This window comes from Oncorhynchus kisutch, linkage group LG27 (assembly GCF_002021735.2).
Source record: "Oncorhynchus kisutch isolate 150728-3 linkage group LG27, Okis_V2, whole genome shotgun sequence".
In the NCBI taxonomy this organism is placed as follows: Eukaryota; Metazoa; Chordata; class Actinopteri; order Salmoniformes; family Salmonidae; genus Oncorhynchus; species Oncorhynchus kisutch.
In genome coordinates, this window is record NC_034200.2 from 4,332,576 (window position 1) to 4,353,428 (window position 20,853).

General features: G+C 44.5%; 1 protein-coding gene across 8 annotated transcripts; it reads left to right on the forward strand.

Annotated features, from left to right (window-relative positions):
* Positions 1-776: 776 nt before the first annotated feature.
* Positions 777-20,791, forward strand: capn10 (calpain 10). 8 transcript variants are annotated; one of them, XM_020453949.2, is made up of 15 exons: positions 777-875; positions 2,353-2,431; positions 6,814-6,948; positions 10,529-10,647; positions 12,333-12,464; positions 14,098-14,294; positions 14,480-14,712; positions 14,976-15,117; positions 15,591-15,757; positions 15,927-16,189; positions 16,355-16,557; positions 16,778-17,033; positions 17,341-17,540; positions 17,670-17,715; positions 19,666-20,791. In XM_020453949.2, the coding sequence occupies exons 3-15, from the start codon at positions 6,930-6,932 to the stop codon at positions 19,693-19,695; spliced, it is 2,007 nt and encodes a 668-aa protein (XP_020309538.1). In that variant the 5' UTR covers positions 777-875; positions 2,353-2,431; positions 6,814-6,929; the 3' UTR covers positions 19,696-20,791. The 8 variants fall into 8 exon arrangements, with proteins under 8 accessions (XP_020309538.1, XP_031662299.1, XP_020309542.1 ...); XM_031806439.1 differs by having other exon boundaries at positions 6,838-6,948; XM_031806437.1 differs by having other exon boundaries at positions 816-875; positions 1,226-2,431.
* Positions 20,792-20,853: the final 62 nt, after the last annotated feature.

Below are 20,853 nucleotides of genomic sequence, written 5' to 3' on the forward strand. Positions count from 1 at the left end.
ATACAACGCAGCAGATAATCTGTGCTATCCTCTGGGGGCTCTATGGCAGCTACAGATCTGTCTATTACTATAGAGATAACCAGGGACGTATCCATGCTGCAGCATTTTCATTCAGTTCCATCTCTGTTTGTAGTGTTTGATCCGCTTCTCCAATGACCTAGGACCTGAGAATTGCAGCAGAGCTTTGTCTATGCCCACACCTGGAAGGTATTTGGAGCTCATCTGATTATTGAGTTCATCTGATATCATTTGCCATTCTTCCTTTATTTTGTACTCTTTGATTGTCCCATGTTTTCTTTGTTCTGGTCTCTGGTAAAGGGTGTTAGAGTAATTTCCTTTGGTGTGAGCAAAGCAGTCGTTGGTCTCTGTTGAGCATGTCTTGTCTAGGGCACTTAGACAGGTTCCTTCAGTGAAAACACAAAAACAAAAGGACAAGTCCAAATCAGATTCAGAATACAAATCAGAATGAAATATCCTGTGTAGGGCAGTAGCCGGATTGTGTGCAAACACATTAAGAAACAGGAGGCCATTGATCTCAAGATGAATAAGCACTTAACCGTGATTGCTCCTGTAATTCGGTTTGGATAAGAGCGTCTGCTAAACGTTGGCTAAATATTTTTCGAAGTAGCCTACAGCAGTAACCCTCTTAACCTCAACCTGTTTTCTTATATCCAAACGTCCATCCAAGCAAGCGAATGTTGCTATGTCGTGTGATGTGAGGCCTGTCCATTCCAGATAAACCTTGTGTAATGCAATGTATAGCCACGGGGTGGGACCATAATACCAAAAACTCGCAAACGGGAAGGATTCGCATAATGAATGGGCCGCTTGCTGTCACTGTCCTTCCGGGAGATATTTGGCAGGACTATATTCAGGTATTTGCCTGCTACGTTTCTTTTCAGAGTTTTCTCAATTGTATTTATGCACTCTTATGGCAAAAATATGTGATTTCAGCGTTTCAAGTAGTTTTTATCATTGTCTAATAGCGATGTAAAACGTAGTTAGCTAACATGCCTAGTTTACTAACGTTAGCTAGCTAGCTGGCTAACGCTAAATAACTAACGTTAGCCAGCTAGCCATCATTCACATTATTTTAAAAACGCTGACTGCAGTGAACGATGCACGACTTTGGCAAGGAGCCAGGGTAACCCAGGGTTCTTTAATGACTAGTCTGATATTCATTGTGTTTCTTCTCTATTGTCTCTGCTTGGGATTACCTTTATAGCTAGCCTACTACCAAAGATGTTTATAACCAACCCAAGATAGACCAGACCCTGTCGTTTCCCATGGGAGCAGATGAATCATAGTAGTGGGCAGAACAAACAAGGAGGTGGGCAGAGCCAAGCGTGAGCTAGTGAGATCCTGTTGGCGCATTCCATCATTGATTTGCATGTATCCGTTAGGGAACGCCTCACTTGTGTGCATTTCACTTAATTCGACCTTGCACTCCTAAACAACGCAATAAAAAATATAACTAATCTTTGGCAAAGTGCCAAGTCTATAAAACGTAGTGCACTGTGTTGGTAATATATTTGTAGTTTTGGGAACCGAATTTATTTTGAGAAGATGTTTCATCGATGAGAAAATTTGCAGAATGTCGGGCAGTTTCACCTAGTTCTATCCTCTCCCAATACCCTCGACTGGACTTCCTCCCACTACCACATTCGGTGGTTAGAAAACCTTCTGAACGATGCTTCATCTTTATAGCCCCATGTGACGTGCCCCGGTTACCCCCTCTGTGCTTGCACTCCTAAACAACGCCATTTTTTGAAACTTTGGAAAGGGGTAAAGTCTAAAAATCGCAGTCCACCCTGCTTGTTACACATTCTAGTTTTGGTAATGTAAAACTGTGGCCACTGGGCTTCCTCTCGCCACCGTATTTGTTAGAGTGGAAACGCCAACTGAATGCTTCACATTTAATACAACCGGTGAAATATCTGTCTCTTTGTTCTATCAGTGTTACTACTGTTCTCCTGAGACAAACTCCACTCCGTTGATCTACGTGCGTGCGTACACGTGTGATTTTTGGAGTAGCAGCAGGGTTGCCAAGGCGAGCAATAATTTATGACGCACTGACAACTCAACCCGCCCACAAAGCTTGAAAACTAGCACCCATTTTTACGCCGCATGTGGAGTTGGCACATGTTTCCAATTGGTGTCTCTATAATGACAATCTATGTAAATACAACTGGTAAAATTGCTCTAACTTTAAATTGTTCTTCATATCTGCCTTTTATTAGTTTACACCAAATGATTTAATATGAACTATAGAAGTGAAAAACCAAAAAGCCCCAACATTTTGCTATTTGTCTTTTATTGAATAATGTTTTACAAATTAATGTGTGACTGCAGGCAGCTTGACGTACCAGTTATCCATCCCTCTGGAGCAAGATGGAAAGGAAAGAGCAAAAGGAGATCCATCACGAGTCAAGTACATCAAGAGTTATATTCTACTATTAATCAATCACAGTTATTATCATTTTACCTTTACCGCAAGTCAGTGAAAATAAGCATTTGTTTTTAAATGACGGCCTAGGAACGGGCAGAACAACAGATTTTTTACCTTGTCAGCTCAGGGATTCGATCTTTGACCCTTGCCGGTTACTAGTCCAACGCTCTAACCACTAAGCTACCTGTCACCCCTGACTACTTAGCCAGTAATGAAGTTAATTGGCTCCTCTCTGTCCTCACCTCCGCTGTGCTCGCACTGCTGCACGCTGCTCTTTCTCTCTCCTCTGACTTCAACTTTCTAGCCAATGTTAGCTAGCTAGCTTTTTTCATCACTGTCCCCAGAATTGTCCTGTAGTGCAATTTAAATGGTCCCAAACTGAAAATGAACTTCCCAAATTCAAATACGTGTTGATGTTTTTTGATATGCCAACATGGGTCTACTCTAGAACATATAGGTCATTCATTCATAGGGATGTAAACGACTAATAAGAAGAGCCTACTACTAAAATAAATACATGGAACTGTCAACTGAGCCAGAAATTCACATAAAATTGCCTCTAAAATGGCCAACAATAATATTTACATATATTGTGCATAAATATACATAAATAATTAGTCTACATGTAAAAGTGTAGCCTAGGTTATTTAAGCAATAAGGCCAGAGGGGGTGTGGTATATGGCCTGGACACAGCCCTTAGCCGCAGTATATTGGCCATATACAGTGCCTTCGGAAAGTATTCAGACCCCTTGATTTTTCCCACATTTTGTTATGTTACAGCCTTATTCTAAAATGGTTTTAATTCAATAAAATCCTCAGTAATCTACACACAATACCTACACACAATACCGAATACGGATCTGGGTACATCTGCCAAATCTCCTGAGAGGGAAAAGGTTTTTGTCGTGCCCTCTTCACGACTATCTTGGTATGTTTGGACCAAGATAGTTTGTTGGTGATGTGGACACCAAGGAACTTGAAACTCTCGACCCGCTCCACTACAGCCCTGTTGTTGTTAATGGGGGCCTGTTCGGCCCTCCCTTTCCTGTAGACCACAATCAGCTTCTTGCTCACATTGGGGGAGAGGTTGTTGTCCTGGCACCACACTGCCAGATCTCTGAGCACCTCCCTATAGGCTGTCTCATTGTTTTCATTGATCAGGCCTACCACCGTTGTGTCGTCAGCAAACTTAAAGATGGTATTTGAGTCATGCTTGGCCACACAGTCGTGGGTGAACAGGGAGTACAGGAGGGGACAAGCACGCACCCTTGAGGGGCCTCTGTGTTGAGGATCAGCGAGGCAGATGTGTTGTTGCTTACCCTTACCACTTGGGGCGGCCCATCAGGAAGTCCAGGATCCAGTTGCAGAGGCAGATATTTAGTGGTCCTTAGCGTAGTGATGAGCTTTGTGGGCACTATGGTGTTGAACGCTGAGCTGTAGTCAATGTACAGCATTCTCACATAGGTGTCCCTTTTGTCAAGGTGAGAAAGGGCAGTGTGGAGTGCAATTTGAGATTGCGTCATCTGTGGATCTATTGGGGCGCAATGCAAATTGGAGTGGGTCTAGGGTTTCTGGGATGATAGTGTTGATGTGAGCCATGACCAGCCTTTCAAAGCATTTCATGGCTATCGACGTGAGTGTTACAGGGCGGTAATCATTTAGCCAGGTTATCTTTTGCTTTCTTTGGCACAGGGATTATAGTGGTCTGCTTGAAACATGTAGGTATTACAGACTCGTTCAGGGAGAGGTTGAAAATGTCAGTGAAGACACTTGACAGTTGGTGCGCACATGTATGTACTGTCGCTGTGTATGTACTGTCGCATGTATGTACTGTCGCATGTATGTACTGTCGCTGTTGGGACAACGTCGTAGATTCACTTATTGATGAAGCCTGTGACTGAGGTGATATACTCCTCTATGCCATTGGATGAATCCCGGAACATATTCCAGTCTGTGCTAGCAAAACAGTCCTGTAGCGTAGCATCCGCATCATCTGACCACTTAGGTATTAAACAAGTCACTGGTACTACCTGCTTTAGTTTCTGCTTGTAAGCCGGAATCAGGAGAATAGAATTATGGTCAGATTAGCCAAATGGAGGGCAAAGGAGAGCATTGTATGCGTCTCTGTGTGTGATTGTAAAGGTGGTCTTCTCTTTTTTCTCTGGTTGCACATGGTTGCTGGTAGAAATGGTAGAAAAGTCTACAAAACTTAGTCCACTCTGTTCGGAACAGTTCTAGTTTTGGAAACAGAAAACTGTATTGAGCTCAAATGTTTAATCGATGAGAAAAGTTGCCGAATGTCTCGCTCCATCTTCTCCCACTACCGGCCACTGGGCTTCCTCTGACCACCATATAAGGGTTACGTTAAATAAATAAAACGCTCCATCGGCTCCGTTTGCATATTCTGTGTAGACTCCTTTAGCTATGGCCATAACCAATGAAAAGGGGAATCACTGTAGGATATGGTAATTCAAGAGTACAGGAGCAATGGTGAATCTAGCTAATACAGTTGTGGCCAAAAGTTTTGAGAATGACACAAATATTAAATTTCACAAAGTCTGCTGCCTCAGTGTCTTTAGATATTTTTGTCAGATGTTACTATGGAATACTGAAATATAATTACAGGCATGTCATAAGTGTCAAATGCTTTTATTGTCAAATGCTTTTATTGAGTCCATATTTGCAGTGTTGATCCTTCTTTTTCAAGACCTCTGCAATCCGCCCTGGCATGCTTTCAATTAACTTTTGGGCCACATCCTGACTGATGGCAGCCGATTCTTGCATAATCAATGCTTGGAGTTTGTCAGAATTTGTGGGTTTTTGTTTGTCCACCCGGGCCTTGAGGATTGACCACAAGTTCTCAATGGGATTAAGGTCTGGGGAGTTTCCTGGCCATGGACCCAAAATATTAATGTTTTGTTCCCCGAGCCACTTAGTTATCAATTTTGCCTTATGGCAAGGTGCTCCATCATGCTGGAAAAGGCATTGTTCATCACCAAACTGTTCCTGGATGGTTGGGAGAAGTTTCTCTCTGAGGATGTGTTGGTACCATTCTTTATTCATGGCTGTGTTCTTAGGAAAAATTGTGAGTGAGCCCACTCCCTTGGCTGAGAAGCAACCCCACACATGAATGGTCTCAGGATGCTTTACTGTTGGCATGACACAGGACTGATGGTAGCGTTCATCTTGTCTTCCCCGGACAAGCTTTTTTCCAGATGTCCAAACAACCCGGAAAGGGGATTAATCAGAGAAAATGACTTTATCCCAGTCCTCAACAGTCCAATCCCTGTACCTTTTTGCAGAATATCAGTCTGTCCCTGATGTTTTTCCTGGAGAGCAGTGGATTCTTTGCTGCCCTTCTTGACACCAGGCCATCCTCCAAAAGTCTTCGCCTCATTGTGCGTGCAGATGCACTCACACCTGCCTGCTGCCATTCCTGAGCAAGCTCTGTACTGGTGGTGCCCTGATCCCGCAGCTGAATCAGCTTTAGGAGACGGGCCTAGCGCTTGCTGGACTTTCTTGGGCGCCCTGAAGCCTTCTTCACAACAATTGAACCGTTCTCCTTGAAGATCCGATAAATGGTTGATTTAGGTGCAATCTTACTGGCAGCAATATCCTTGCCTGTGAAGCCCTTTTTGTGCAAGGCAATGATGACGGCGCATGTTTCCTTGCAGGTAACCATGGTTGACAGAGGAAGAACAATGATTCCAAGTACCACCCTTCTTTTGAAGCTTCCAGTCTGTTATTCGAACTCAATCAGCATGACAGAGTGATCATGTGGCAGGGTAGCCTAGTGGTTAGAGTGTTGGACTAGTACCCGGAAGGTTGCAAGTTCAAACCCCTGAGCTGACACGGTACAAATCTGTCGTTCTGCCCCTGAACAAGGCAGTTAACCCACTGTTCCTAGGCCGTCATTGAAAATAAGAATTTGTTCTTAACTGACTTGCCTAGTTAAATAAAGATAAAATAAAAAATGTATTAATAAAAAATGCCTTGTCCTTGTCAACACTCACACCTGTGTTAATGAGAGAATCACTGGCATGATGTTAGCTGGTCCTTTTGTGGCAGGGCTGAAATGCAATGGAAATGTTTTTTTTAGGATTCAGTTCATTTGCATAGCAAAGAGGGACTTTGCAATTAATTGCAATTCATCTGATCACTCTTCATAACATTCTCGAGTATATACAAACTGAGGCAGCAGACTTTGTGAAAATTAATATTTGTGTCATTCTCAAAACTTTTTGCCACAACTGTAGTCTATATTTGCATCAATGCTCATCTTTTCATCTGGCTGTTTGTTTTGATATGCAAATGCTGGCTACCAATTTATCTTGCCATTACAGTCTGTTCTGATTATTTTGAAGAAAACATAATGCTGTATCTTCAAGAATGGTGGGGTCATGAAAAACCCAGCTCCTTGGTTGTGGAGTAGAGGAGAAGTAGTGCATCGTGAGTGATTCACAGACAAGACAGGGAGGCGATGGAGGAAGATGAGCGGGGTAAGTTTGAGGGTGACAGTCTCTTTTTAGTAAACAACTGTTGGTAACTTGACATTACGTTGCCCCTATACCTGTGTACTGCTGTTATTAGCCTATGAATTTATTTTGCTTTACTGTTATGTTGAAGTATCAATTACAGTTGAAGTCGGAAGTTTACATACACCTTAGCCAAATACGTTTAAACTCAGTTTTTCACAATTCCTGACATTTAATCCTAGTAAGAAATTCCTGTCTTAGGTCAGTTAAGATCACCACTTTATTTTAAGAATGTGAAATGTCAGAATAATAGTGGAGAGAATGATTTATTTCAGCTTTTATTTCTTTCATCACATTCCCAGTGGATCAGAAGTTTACATAGACTCAATTAGTATTTGGTAGCATTGCCTTTAAATTGTTTAACTTGGGTCAAATGATTTGGGTAGCCTTCCACAAGCTTCCCACAATAAGTTGGGTGAATTTTGGACAATTCCTCCTGACAGAGCTGGTGTAACTGAGTCAGGATTGTAGGCCTCCTTGCTCTCTCACACTTTTTCAGTTCTGCCCACAAATGTTCTATAGGATTGAGGTCAGGGCTTTGTGATGGTCACTCCAATACCTTGACTTTGTTGTCCTTAAGCCATTTTGCCACAACTTTGGAAGTATGCTTGTGGTCATTGTCCATTTGAAAGACCCATTTGCGACCAAGCTTTAACTTCCTGAGTGATGATGTCTTGATGAGAGGTCGACTGATTAATCGGAATGGGCGATTTTAAAGTTTTCATAACGATCGGAAATCGGTAATTTTGGACACCGATTTTGCCGATTAAAAAAAAATAAAAAAAATAAAAAACAATTCTCTATTTTTCCCACATTTATTTTATCTTTATTTAACTAGGCAAGTACTTCAAGAACACATTCTTATTTTCAATGACGGCCTACGAACGGTGAGTTAACTGCCTTGTTCAGGGGCAGAACGACAGATTTTTACCTTGTCAGCTCAGGGATTCAATCTTGCAACCTTACAGTTAACTAGTCCAACGCTCTAACCACCTGCTTCACGAGGAGCCCGCTTGTTACGCGAATGCAGTAAGAAGCCAAGGTAAGTTGCTAGCTAGCATTAAACTTATTCAATCATAATCACTAGTTTGAGTTTGAGTTTATTTTTATTTTTACAGGGACAGTGCACATGAATCAACATTTCAGTAAAAGTGCCGGTTTTAGCCAACCGGCTAATTTTCAACCGCAGTCCCTGGGCAGGTTATTAAAAACAATTACAATATAGACAATAGCAACATAGAACAAGAAAGACATAGCAACATATGACAAGCAAGACATAGCATACAGACAGAGCAACATAGGACAAGCAAGACGTAGCATACAGACAGAGCAGCATAAAACAAAAAGCAGCAAGACAAAATTCATAAAAGCAACAAAGTGTTTCCACACCTCACAAGCTACAGTTAACTAGTTATAACTATACATGGTTGATGATATTACTAGTTTATCTAGCGTGTCCTGCGTTGCATATAATCGATGCAGTGCGCATTTGCGAAAAAGGAATGTCGTTGCTCCAACGTGTACCTAACCATAAACATCAATGCCTTTCTTAAAATCAATACACAGAAGTATATATTTTTAAACCTGCATATTTAGCTAAAAGAAATCCAGGTTAGCAGGCAATATTAACCAGGTGAAATTGTGTCACTTCTCTTGCGTTCATTGCACGCAGAGTCAGGGTATATGCAGCAGTTTGGGCAGCCTGGCTCATAGCGAATTAATTTGCCAGAATTTTACATAATTATGACATAACATTGAAGGTTTTGCAATGTAACAGGAATATTTAGACTGATGGATGCCACCCATTAGATAAAATACGGAACGGTTCCGTATTTCACTGAAAGAATAAACGTTTTGTTTTCGAGATGATAGTTTCCGGATTCGACCATATTAATGACCTAAGGCTTGTATTTCTGTGTGTCGTCATGTTATAACTAAGTCTACGATTTGATAGAGCAGTCTGACTGAGCGATGATGGGCACCAGCAGGCTCATAAGCATTCATTCAAACAGCACTTTCGTGCGTTTTGCCAGAAGCTCTGCTGTTTATGACTTCAAGCCTATCAACTCCCGAGATTAGGCTGTTGTAACGATGTGGTGTGAAATGGCTAGCTAGTTTGCGGGGTGCGCGCTAATAGCGTTTCAAACGTCACTCGCTCTGAGACTTGGAGTAGTTGTTCCCCTTGCTTTGCATGGGTAAAGCTGCTTCGAGGGTGGCTGTTGTCGATGTGTTCCTGGTTCGAGCCCAGGTAGGAGCGAGGAGAGGGATTGAACTATACAGTTACACTGGCAATACTAGTGCCTATAAGAACATCCAATAGTCAAAGGTATATGAAATACAAATGGTATAGAGAGAGAGAGAGAGTCCTATAATTCCTATAATAGCTACAACCTAAAACTTCTTACCTGGGAATATTGAAGACTCATAATCGGTCGACCTCTAGTCTTGATGTTGCTTCAATATATCCACATAATTTTCCATCCTCATGATGCCATCTATTTTGTGAAGTGCACCAGTCTCTCCTGCTGCATAGCACCCCCCACAACATGATGCTGCCACCCTCGTGCTTCACGGTTGGGATGGGGTTCTTCGGCTTGCAAGCCTCACCCTTTTTCCTCCAAACATAACGATGGTCATTATGGCCAAACAGTTCTATTTTTGTTTCATTGGACCAGAGGACATTTCTCCAAAAAGTACAATCATTGTCCCAATGTGCAGTTGCAATCCATAGTCTGGCTTTTTTATGGCGGTTTTGGAGCAGTGACTTCTTCCTTGCTGAGCGGCCTTTCAGGTTATGTAGATATAGGACTCGTTTTACTGTGGATATAGATACGTTTGTACCTGTTTCCTCCAGCATCTTCACAAGGTCCTTGTGTTCTGGGATTGATTTGCAATTTTCGCACCAAAGTACATTCATCTCGAGGAGACTGAATGGATCTCCTTCCTGAGCAGTATGACGGCTACATAGTCCCATAGTGTTTATACTTGCGTACTATTGTTTGTACAGATGAACATGGTACCTTCTGGCGTTTGGAAATTGCTCCCAAGGATGAACCAGACTTTTCTTCTGAGGTCTTGGCTGATTTCTGTTGATTTTCCCATGATGTCAAGCAAAGAGGCACTGAGTTTGATGGTAGGCCTTGAAATACATCCACAGGTACACTTCCAATTGACTCAAATGATGTCAGAAGCCATGACATAATTTTCTGGAATTTTCCAAGCCGTTTAAAGGCACAGTCAACTTAGTGTTTGTAAACTTCTGACCCACTGGAATTGTGATACAGTGAAATAATCTGTCTGTAAACAATTGTTGGAAAAATTACTTGTGTAATGCACGAAGTAGATGTCCTAACCGACTTGCCAAAACTATAGTTTGTTAACAAGACATTTGTGGAGTGGTTGAAAAATGACTTTTAATGGCTCAAACCTAAGTGTATGTAAACTTCCGACTTCAACTGTATATGTTGCAGGAAATTACATTTTATAAAATAGAATTGAATATCCCTTCTAGTGTTGATAACATGCTCCTCCATCACTGTTTTAGCTGTAGAATTCAAGGGTCTGTTTGAGGACCCTACCTTCATCTGTGAGGACTCCCTGTTCTCAGACTACTCCACCCCTATCGCCAGGTTCCAGGATGACATCACATGGCTCCGGCCACAGGTGAGACCTGGGCCTACAATTTATCCAATCAGAATTGGCCTTAGGTATGTCAAAATATACGGTGCCTTCTGAAAGTATTCAGACCCCTTGACTTTAACATTTATTTTGCTACTTTACAGCCTTATTCTGAAAATGATTAAATAGTTTTTCCTCCCCTCATCAATATACACACAATACCCCATAATTTACTGATTTATAATTTTTTTTAAATTGAATGACATTTACATAAGTATGCTGACACTTTACTCAGTTCTTTGTTGAAGCGCCTTTGGCAATGATTACAGCATCAACTCTTCTTGGGTATGACACAACAAGCTTGGCACACCTGTATTTGGGGAGTATCTCCCATTCTTCTCTGCAGATCCTCTCCTGCTCTGTCAGGTTGGATGGGGAGCATTGCTGCACAGCTATTTTCAGGTCTTTCCAGAGATGTTCGATCGGGTTCAAGTCCAGACTCTGGCTGTGCCACTCAAGGACATTCAGAGACTTGTCCCGAAGCCATTCCTGCGTTGTCTTGGCTGTGTGCTTAGGGTCGTTGTCCTGTTCGAAGGCGAACCTTCGCCCCCAGTCTGTGGTCCTGAGTGCTCTGGAGCAAGGATCTCTCTGTACTTTGCTCCGTTCATCTTTGCCTCCATCCTGACTAGTCTCCCAGTCCCTGCCGCTGAAAAACATCCCCACAGCATGATGCTGCCAGCACCATGCTTCACCGTAGGGATGGTGCCAGGTTTCCTCCAGACCTGACGCTTGGCATTCATGCCAAAGAGTTCAATCTTGGTTTCATCAGACCAGAGAATCTTGTTTCTCATGGTCTGAGAGTCTTTAGGTGCCAGTTGGCAAACTCCAAGCATGCTGTCATGTGCCTTTTACTGAGGAGGGGCTTCCGTCTGGCCACTGTAACATAAAGGCCAGATTGATGGAGTGCTGCAGAGATTGTTGTCCTTCTGGAAGTTTATCCCATCTCCACAGAGGACGAGAGCTCTCTAGAGCTCTGTCAGAGTGACCATCACGTTCTTGGTCACCTCCCTGACCAAGGCCCTTCTCTCCTGATTGCTCAGTTTGGCTGGGTGGCCAGCTCTAGGAAGAGTCTTGGTGGTTCCAAACTTCTTCCATTTAAGAATGATGGAGGCCACTGTGTTCTTTGGGACATTCAATGCTGCAGACATTTTTTAGTACACTTCCCCAGATCTGTGCCTCAACACAATCCTGTCTCAGAGCTCTACGGACAATTCTTTCGACCTCATGGCTTGGTTTTTGCTCTGACATGCACTGTCAACTGTGGGACCTTTTATATAGACAGGTGTGTGCCTTTCCAAAACATGTCCAATCAATTGAATTTACCGCAGGTGGACTCCAATCAAGTTGTAGAAACATCTCAAGGATGGTCAATGGAAGCAGGATGCACCTGAGCTCAATTTCGAGTCTCATAGCATAGGGGCAGAATACTAATGTAAAATAAGGTATTTCTGTTTTTTATTTGTACTTTGTCGTTAGTGAAAAGGGTTCTGAACACTTTCCCGAATGCACTGTATATGCGATTTATATTCTGTGTTCCTTCCATTCATGTTCTTTTTTCCTCAACACCGTGTGAACACTTGATCACATAATGGAAACAAGCATGTCCAATCTGCTCACAATGATTCTGTGTGTCTGTTAATGGTGACATATTTCTCTCTCTGTCCTTACAGGAGATCTGCCCGTCTCCTGCACTCTTCCCTGACAACACCAATGACGGCCATGCAAAGCAAGGCCTCCTGGGAGACTGCTGGTTCCTCTGTGCCTGCACAATCTTACTGAAGTACCAGCATTTGATGAACAAGGTAAAGCTGCACAAATTTGTAACGTATATGTGACCGACCGGCTCGATTCCGTCTTATGTAGCAAAATTTGAAATGGTTTTTAACAAACACTTTTGAGAAAATGGCCCTTGAATGTTTTGGACAGCATCGTTCACACCCTTTTAAGCTTTAGCCCCACATGTGAGGCTATGTACTAAACAACCAAAGATGTCAATACTAAAGGCTGGTTTATACTACGGGTGTGTTCGTACAGTTTATCTGGAGTGGTGCCAGAGTGTGCTCTGACATTCGTAATCTCAGAGCGTTGTAAGATTCGCTCGTAAATTCAGAGCGTTTCGCTCTCGAAGTGTACGCTGGACGTTCTGGCCGAAAAGTAGGGTTGATCCAAACGTTTTGTCCTAACAACAGCAGTCAAGCTAACTGGCTAACGTTGGCTAGCTTGCTAGCTACTTCCAGACACAAATGAGAGAACAGCTCACTCTGACCATTTTACTCGCCCTAGCAGAGCTGGTGAGGCTGTTTTCATGTTATCCCGAGCGTTGATGAATGCAATTGTGCTGCTGGCAACAATTTAATTACGTTTTTTTTTTGTCAACGTTTACTGACACCGGTTATATTCAACGGGTGTTGAGCGTTCGTAAATTCGTCAGTTATTCTGCGCTCTGGCACACTCAGACGAGGGTGCTCTGATATCGGACTAGATAGCCAGAGCAAATTTCCCAGCTACGTCTATCGACGGTTGTTGCAGTGACGTCATACAAATTCTATTGGAATAGTTACTTGCATAGCGGAGTCTTTCGTTTAGACATGTAGCTAGCTAGCTAAACAATTAACCAAAATCCCAAGTCATAAGGTTACTTCTCTGCATGAATCTGCAGGTAGCTAACCAGGTTCAATGTTAGCTAGCTAACATTAGGCTATATCTAGCAAATGGCTCTGAGATACAAATAACATTTCTACACAGATCATACACGTAACGTTAGCTAACTAGCCAGCCAGCTAACGTTAGCTAGCTAGCTAACTGTACACTTTAACTTGAAATGAAAACAACTTTCTGACAAAATTTGAAACGTGTAATATCTGAAAATGTAGCTAGCTAGACTCTCATACCGTATACATGGATGGACATTTCTCCCTATCTGTCACGGATGCCATGATTGCCCTTAGCTTGAAGATGTAATCCGGAGCCTTCTGTGTTCTCTTTTTGACGCTGTCTGCTTATTTGCAATCCAAACTCTGTCCCCCAGAAAGTGGAGAGCAACACTTATGCAGTTCTACTACATGATATCTTTATAAAAAGCTGTATTAGAAAGGATTACCTACACATACTGTTATAGACAGAAGCAGGCTACATGGCAGACCAAATCCAACGCATCTCTTGGCATGTCCAGCCCACTCATTATCTCAGTCAATCATGGCTAGCGGGAAGGTCACATATGTCACATATGTTATTGCATTGAAGTATTTTGTTGCTTTTTGGTTTTGCTGTGAACAGTAAAACTACAACTGTAGGTTACTACCACATATTCAAGTCTTACAGCAAATACACTATGCTTCTGCCACTGACCTAGTCCATTAAGTACTTGGTGACTTTTATCAATACCACCAAAACACTGTGATAAACCCAGTGCCCTGTACCCTTTCTGTCCCCCAGGTGGTGCCCCCTGCCCAGCCCCAGTGGGGGGAGAGGGGGTACCGGGGCTCCTTCCTCTTCCGTCTCTGGCAGCATGGCTGCTGGACAGAGGTAACCGTTGACGACCGGCTGCCCTGCCTCAGCGGCAAGCTCTGCTTCTCGCGCTGCCAATCCCCCACTGCTTTTTGGGTTGCTCTGCTGGAGAAGGCCTACGCCAAGTGAGTGACAGGTAGAAAGTTGAAATTGACTAACAGCATTTCTGCATCTAGTCATTAATATTAGATCTCCAAATATTCTATACTGTTCCAATCACATACCATTCCATACCATACAATACTCTAGTTAGGTTTTGTGACATTCTCTGATACAACCATGTTGTCTCCTGTCCCTACTCCTCCCCCAGGCTGCAGGGGTCATATGAGCGCCTATGGGCGGGGCAGGTCTCTGAGGCCCTGGTAGACCTGACAGGGGGGCTGGCAGAGCGCTGGAGCCTGGGGGATTGTGGGACAGAGGAGGACCAAGGTCGGGGGTCATCTGACAGTGACTGGGTCAGGAGGAGGAGGCTGGATCTGGACCTGCTGCATGCGGTCAGAGAGGGCTGTTCAGTCAGCTGCTCTGTACACAGCGCCCCCGGAGGTAAGGAGGAAAAATGACTGGTCTGGGAATATTCTGCTGTTTTCACATTTTAAACACAAAAATAGCTCTGGGCTGTGCAGACCATTGTTCTCCAATGGAGAAGGAATGCCGTTTTCTAAGAATCTTACTGAAAGCCTTCTATTGAAATCTTGTGACTGACCTTCCAAAGTAAAGTACTGGCACACCCCCAAGTCTGCTAATAGGCAAGTAGCTAAAATATTGTTTAGGGCTATATTTACCCCAACTGCCCCCTTATACCCTAGGTGCCAGTGAGTTGGGGCAGTTCCATGCCCTGAGTGTGATGGAGTGGGTGGACGTGAGGACGGTGGAACGGGGAGGAGTACGTCTAATCAGGATCAGAAACCCCTGGGGCAGACGCTGCTGGGAGGGAGCATGGAGAGAGAGGTAGGGTGTTTGTGTTTGAGCTGTACTACCCGAGCCCGCACAGCTGCGGTCCCAGGGGTAATGTTCCCCCCTCTCCCACCAGACACCCCCCCCCCCCCCCCCTTCTGCTTTTCTGCCTGTGTGTGCGCCATTGCTGTGACTTCTGTTGCACAGACAGCTTCTCCCACTCTCGTTTGCAGCAGAATTTCGTGGGAAATGTGTAGCTAGAATCCTTTAACGATTTAAAGTCGCTGGAAGGGTCTGAAAAAACTCACTAGATATTATTACATTTGGGCAGGGCTGGGCCTTAAATTTGTCCGAATTTAAGGCCCAGGGCCTGAACACCGCGGACATGGGTGGGGCTTAAAATTCATGCCCGTGCAGGGTTCGCGCGTGTGTGTGTTCTTTTGTGTCATTTTGAGCCTGAATCCATCTATAATTATTTTCTTAAGAACCTCTGTCTCAGTAATAAACTGGCCACTCTCACCTGGCAGTGGAGAAGGCTGGAACTCTCTGGACCCGGCCTGTACTCTGAACTTGCTGGGCCGGGCCCAGGAGGCAGAGTTCTGGGTGGACGAGACTGAATTCCTGTTGCAGTTTGATGATGTCACAGTGGGGTATCCTATCAATGAGGAGGGACACCTACAGAGCATCTATTCTGGTATACTCACTCAATACTTCCTCATTATATAAGCATTAGACAAAGTTGAATAGTTTTGAATGTATGAGAACGTCTGACGATCTTTGGTTTGGGGGTGAACTACCCCTTCATAAAAGCAAAGCCAGTGTTGTTGTGATTGTGTGATTCACAGCGCCTGTCTGTCCAATAGGCAAGCTACTGACTCATAGCCACCAGACCAGCGATCGCTGGGTCAAAGGTCACTCAGCAGGTGGTTGCCGTAACAACAGTAGCTTTGGCAGCAACCCTCAGTTCTGGCTGCGGGTGTTTGAGAGGGGAGAGGTGCTGGTGTCTCTGCTACAGCACAGAAGGTATAGCAGGAACACAGGACACCACTACACACAGTCACCAGAAGAGGGCAGCAGCACCACACAACACCAACACTACCAGGCCATCGCTTTGCACATGTGGAAGGTTGGTACTGCACTGTAACCTTGTAGCTGATAGATGTTAAAATAAGAATGTGTGTGTGGCTTTTAATTATTTCATCTTTATCTCTGTGTGTGTGTGTGTGTGTGTGTGTGTGTGTGGTGTGTGTGTGTGTGTAATACGTACATCTGTCTGTCTGTCAATCCCCAGGTAGAGAAGAAGTGTTTGAACCTGTCTGGGACTCTGAACAGCCCTCCCTGTGCCTCCACACACTGCCACGCCTACGAGCGTGAGGTGGTACTACACACACACCTGGACCCTGGCTGCCACCTGCTCGTCCCCAGTACCTTCCTCCAGGGGGGTGAGGGGAGCTTCCTGCTCAGGGTCTTCTCCTCTTCCCCCACCTCACTCAGGTCAGTAGGACTAACATTTACACTTAATTTAGCAGAAGACTGTGACCATAAAGAGATGGGTCAAATAGGGAGCCAGGACCAAATACTGAATCAAAATGTATCAGAAGTTTTGCTTTTCATACATCAAAAGTGGTTTATATATCATTCCATTTGTTTTGTAGATCATGTTGTCTTACAAGTCTAAGAAACTGGATCTATATGTTCCCCCATTGTCATGCAGTGCTGTGAAGACCCCGGGGCCCTCTTTGCCATTGGTAACAGAGGGGGAGTGGGAGACAAACTACTTACGGGGCGCATGGGTCACAGGGTCATCGGCCGGGGGGAGCAGGAACTTCCTGTCTCACTGGCAGAATCCAAGGTTCCCGGTCACCATGGGTGACAACATAGCGGGGTCAACAGGGGTCAATGTTAGGGTCACCCTCCACCAGAACTGCCCTGACACTGACCTCCAGGCCATCGGCTTTCACCTGTACAAGGTGAGCTGAGTTGTATTCATTAGGGAATACTCTAGCAAAACGTTTTGCAATGAAAAACACTAAATGAGTTTATTATTGAAGTCCAAGTAGTCCCTCCTTGTTTTCGTCCATTTTCTTCTGCTTGGTGCCTAATAAAATATGACCCTGGTTTATTAACAGTATGTGGTTAGCCTATCTAAAATATGTCCTTAATGTAGAATCTATGGTTTAGCCTGTTGATATGTTGTTTTAATCCTCCTTTAAAATCTGTCTATATGAAGATGATTCTGTTGTGACAAGTTACATGTGAACCTCTCTGTGTATCCAGACTCCAGAGGGACAGGAGCAGGCCGAGTCGACAGTACCCAGGGAGGAGGAACCGGTGGCCAGCTGCATTCCTCACTGCTACACCCAGGCTGTCAGTCTGGCCTGCTGCCTTCCTCCAGGGGCCTATGTCATAGTGCCCTCCACCTACCAGCCTGATTCCCCAGGCCAGTTCACCCTCACTGTGGCTCGCAAAATACACAGGTAGACCTGGTTCTATTCCACTCCCTACCCCCTTAATACCTTCTCCTAGCCCCTATGCCCTTGTGATTGTGTTCATTTAAAATTTTATTTTGGGGAATAATATGATGGTGTGTTGTGCTTGTGTTTCAGGAGAGTGGTGAAGAGTCAGGAAAGACTGGGGAGAGCCATTCAAGAGGTGAGTGAGTGTTGGGCTATGTGTACAAGACCTATCAACAAACACACTTCCTAAACCAATTTAGTGTACCATAGTGCACAAACACTTTTCAACTGTGTTGAATGGCAGTATTTAATCACTGTCTGTTAGCATGTGTTTGGGTCAGTTATGTGTTCCCCGCACCCGTCCGCAATTGCTAATAACCCATCCGCAACCGCCCGACTATATGATAAGGTGAACATCTGAGGCCCTTAACCGCCCGACTATATGATAAGGTGAACATCTGAGGCCCTCAACCGCCAGACTATATGATAAGGTGAACATCTGAGGCCCTCAACCGCCCGACTATATGATAAGGTGAACATCTGAGGCCCTCAACCGCCCGACTATATGATAAGGTGAACATCTGAGGCCCTCAACCGCCCGACTATATGATAAGGTGAACATCTGAGGCCCACACCCGCCCGACTATATGATAAGGTGAACATCTGAGGCCCACACCCGCCCGACTATATGATAAGGTGAACATCTGAGGCCCACACCCGCCCGACTATATGATAAGGTGAACATCTGAGGCCCTTAACCGCCCGACTATATGATAAGGTGAACATCTGAGGCCCTCAACCGCCAGACTATATGATAAGGTGAACATCTGAGGCCCTCAACCGCCCGACTATATGATAAGGTGAACATCTGAGGCCCTCAACCGCCCGACTATATGATAAGGTGAACATCTGAGGCCCTCAACCGCCCGACTATATGATAAGGTGAACATCTGAGGCCCTCAACCGCCCGACTATATGATAAGGTGAACATCTGAGGCCCTCAACCGCCCGACTATATGATAAGGTGAACATCTGAGGCCCTCAACCGCCCGACTATATGATAAGGTGAACATCTGAGGCCCACACCCGCCCGACTATATGATAAGGTGAACATCTGAGGCCCTCAACCGCCCGCCGCTAACCCGCTAATATAGAAAATGCGCTGTAGGCTACATTCAGAGACGGCGGAACGATGTTTTGACAGGGGGTGCAGGATTTATTTTGCCTGATTTGAAATGTTTGTGTTTTTAATTTACTACATTTTGGTAGGCTATTTGTTATTCAACTATAATTAGATACATGTAGCTTCTCTTCTGTCATTATATGCGGCCCTCGAAGACAAAATAAACCCTTTGTCACCAGAATAATTTACAGAATCTAAAGTCTCTGCTTCTTTCGCAGAGCAAAATGTCCAAATGACATCAGTTTGAGCTGTTGTGGGGAAATAGAAATCTGTGAAAACAACCCAACATGTTTCTGATGAGATTTCAGTGCGAGTTGGGTGCATATTTTATGTGGTTGAAATGCTATTTTCTGATGCAGATAAAGATAGATATCATCTGTAGAGGTGGCAACTGCGCATTCTCTCAAGATGCTGAAAGAAAGTAACCATATTTCTCCACTCCTGTTCCCCAGTCAAGATTTTGTTGCAAGAAATGGTTAATTCTGCAGGAGTTTAAGGCTATGTGAGAGGTTACAGGCCTACAGTCAGTGTCCAGTCAGTTTCCATTTAACCCATCTGAACAGTAGACTATAGTTCCCTTGACGTTCCGTAGGCCTATATGAAGTCCCCATCTTGTGACTGCGCTTCACAATCATCACACAACACTGCTATCATCCTCTTTTACCACCACCAAGATTTTCCCAAACATACCCTTCTCTTTATTTTCAACTCTCCATTTAGCAGATTTTCTCTTATTGAATTAAACTCAGACGTTTAATTTTGCTCGTCCCCAAAGGCATTTGGCGATTGGCATGGAGGCTATTTTGCGGGTGTGCAGTTCGGCTCTAAAGCTTATTATAACATACTAATACCAGATGACCTCAAATAATTAAAGAAAAACCTCAATGTAGCCTGTAGATATATATTGCACAAGAATGATACATTTATGGATTTTATAAGGTCTCTCTCTCTCTCTGGCGACAGGTCTCTCACATATCTGTGATGCGTAGTTAGCTCTGGGAGCTGTGCTGCCGCTCTGCTGACGTGGGCTCACATCACTTCGGCCCTTGGCCACACATGAAAGGAGCGGGTCTCCCCCCCTCCTCCCCATGCCGAACACTGTGTGTGTTTGTGTGCGCACGCACGGCCTGGGCTCAGGGCCTTTATCCCCAGCCTGGCGAGGCTCAGGGAGCCGATCGGCATCTCTTCTTTCTGTCTCTCTCTCTCCCTTTCTCTCTCTCTCCCGGCTGCGATTAGCACATCACAGGTTGTCGTTGGGCCAGGCGCTAATGGGAGCTGACGGGGCTGGCCGGTGTAAACAAACAGCCGCCATTGAAGAGGCCGGCTCACTATGCTCACTCGCTGGCCCGTCGGCCTGGGACAAAGGGCCCACTCATGGAGCTCCTTGCTGGGGCAGAGAGGGCAGAAGCAAGGGGTCGGACCTCACCACACTGCAGTGCACCCACCCACCCAGCCTCAGACCCAAACCCCAGGGCTGCCTGTGACTGAACTTTGCCTTCATCCATGCCCCCAGAGAAGATATAAGTTTCCCCTAACCAGTGATATTTTGTCATCCCCTTAATGTTTGAGTTTAGGATTAAGGGTGTGGTGATTATAAATATGTGGCTAAGGACAGCTTTAACATCAATCCCTTGTCCTCCGACCACAAACAGAGTAGCCCCCTCACCCCACAACCCCCACACCTGAGACTCTGCTGCAGCCCCCCGTCCCTGTCACCCTCACACCCTTAGAACTGGACCCGGGACTGCTGTTTGAAGTGGCTGCATGATGAACAGTACAGGGGGCGATATGGGGCGAAGCGGCACTACTTAGGCAACAGATTCTTTGGAAGAAGGAAGCCGCCAGTGTTTTGGCTCTGCACGCAGTGGCTGAAAAGGCAGGGTGTGTGTGTGTGTTTGTGTGTTGCCGGTGTGGTAACTAACTTGGGTACCACTGCCACTCCAACTGTTGACTGATTACAATGGTTTTATTATCTGAGAGTATTACTGTGTTATTGTGTTTTTGTTGTCAGTGTGTTTGTGTGTTTAAATATACAGAAGATGCAGTTGCTGATGGGACTATAATAAAGTTGTATCCTGCACACACCACACTTCAGCTGTGACCATCATGATTGAACTATTTGTGTTATCTAATGATGATTTTTGGACCATA

What these genes read in the sequence shown, in the direction of transcription:
- capn10 (XM_020453949.2), top strand. An exon ending in ACCAGCATTTGATGAACAAG is followed by an intron (nt 12,465 to 14,097) that starts GTAAAGCTGCAC and finishes TCTGTCCCCCAG; the next exon opens with GTGGTGCCCCCTGCCCAGCC. An exon ending in TCTTCCCCCACCTCACTCAG is followed by an intron (nt 16,558 to 16,777) that starts GTCAGTAGGACT and finishes ATTGTCATGCAG; the next exon opens with TGCTGTGAAGACCCCGGGGC.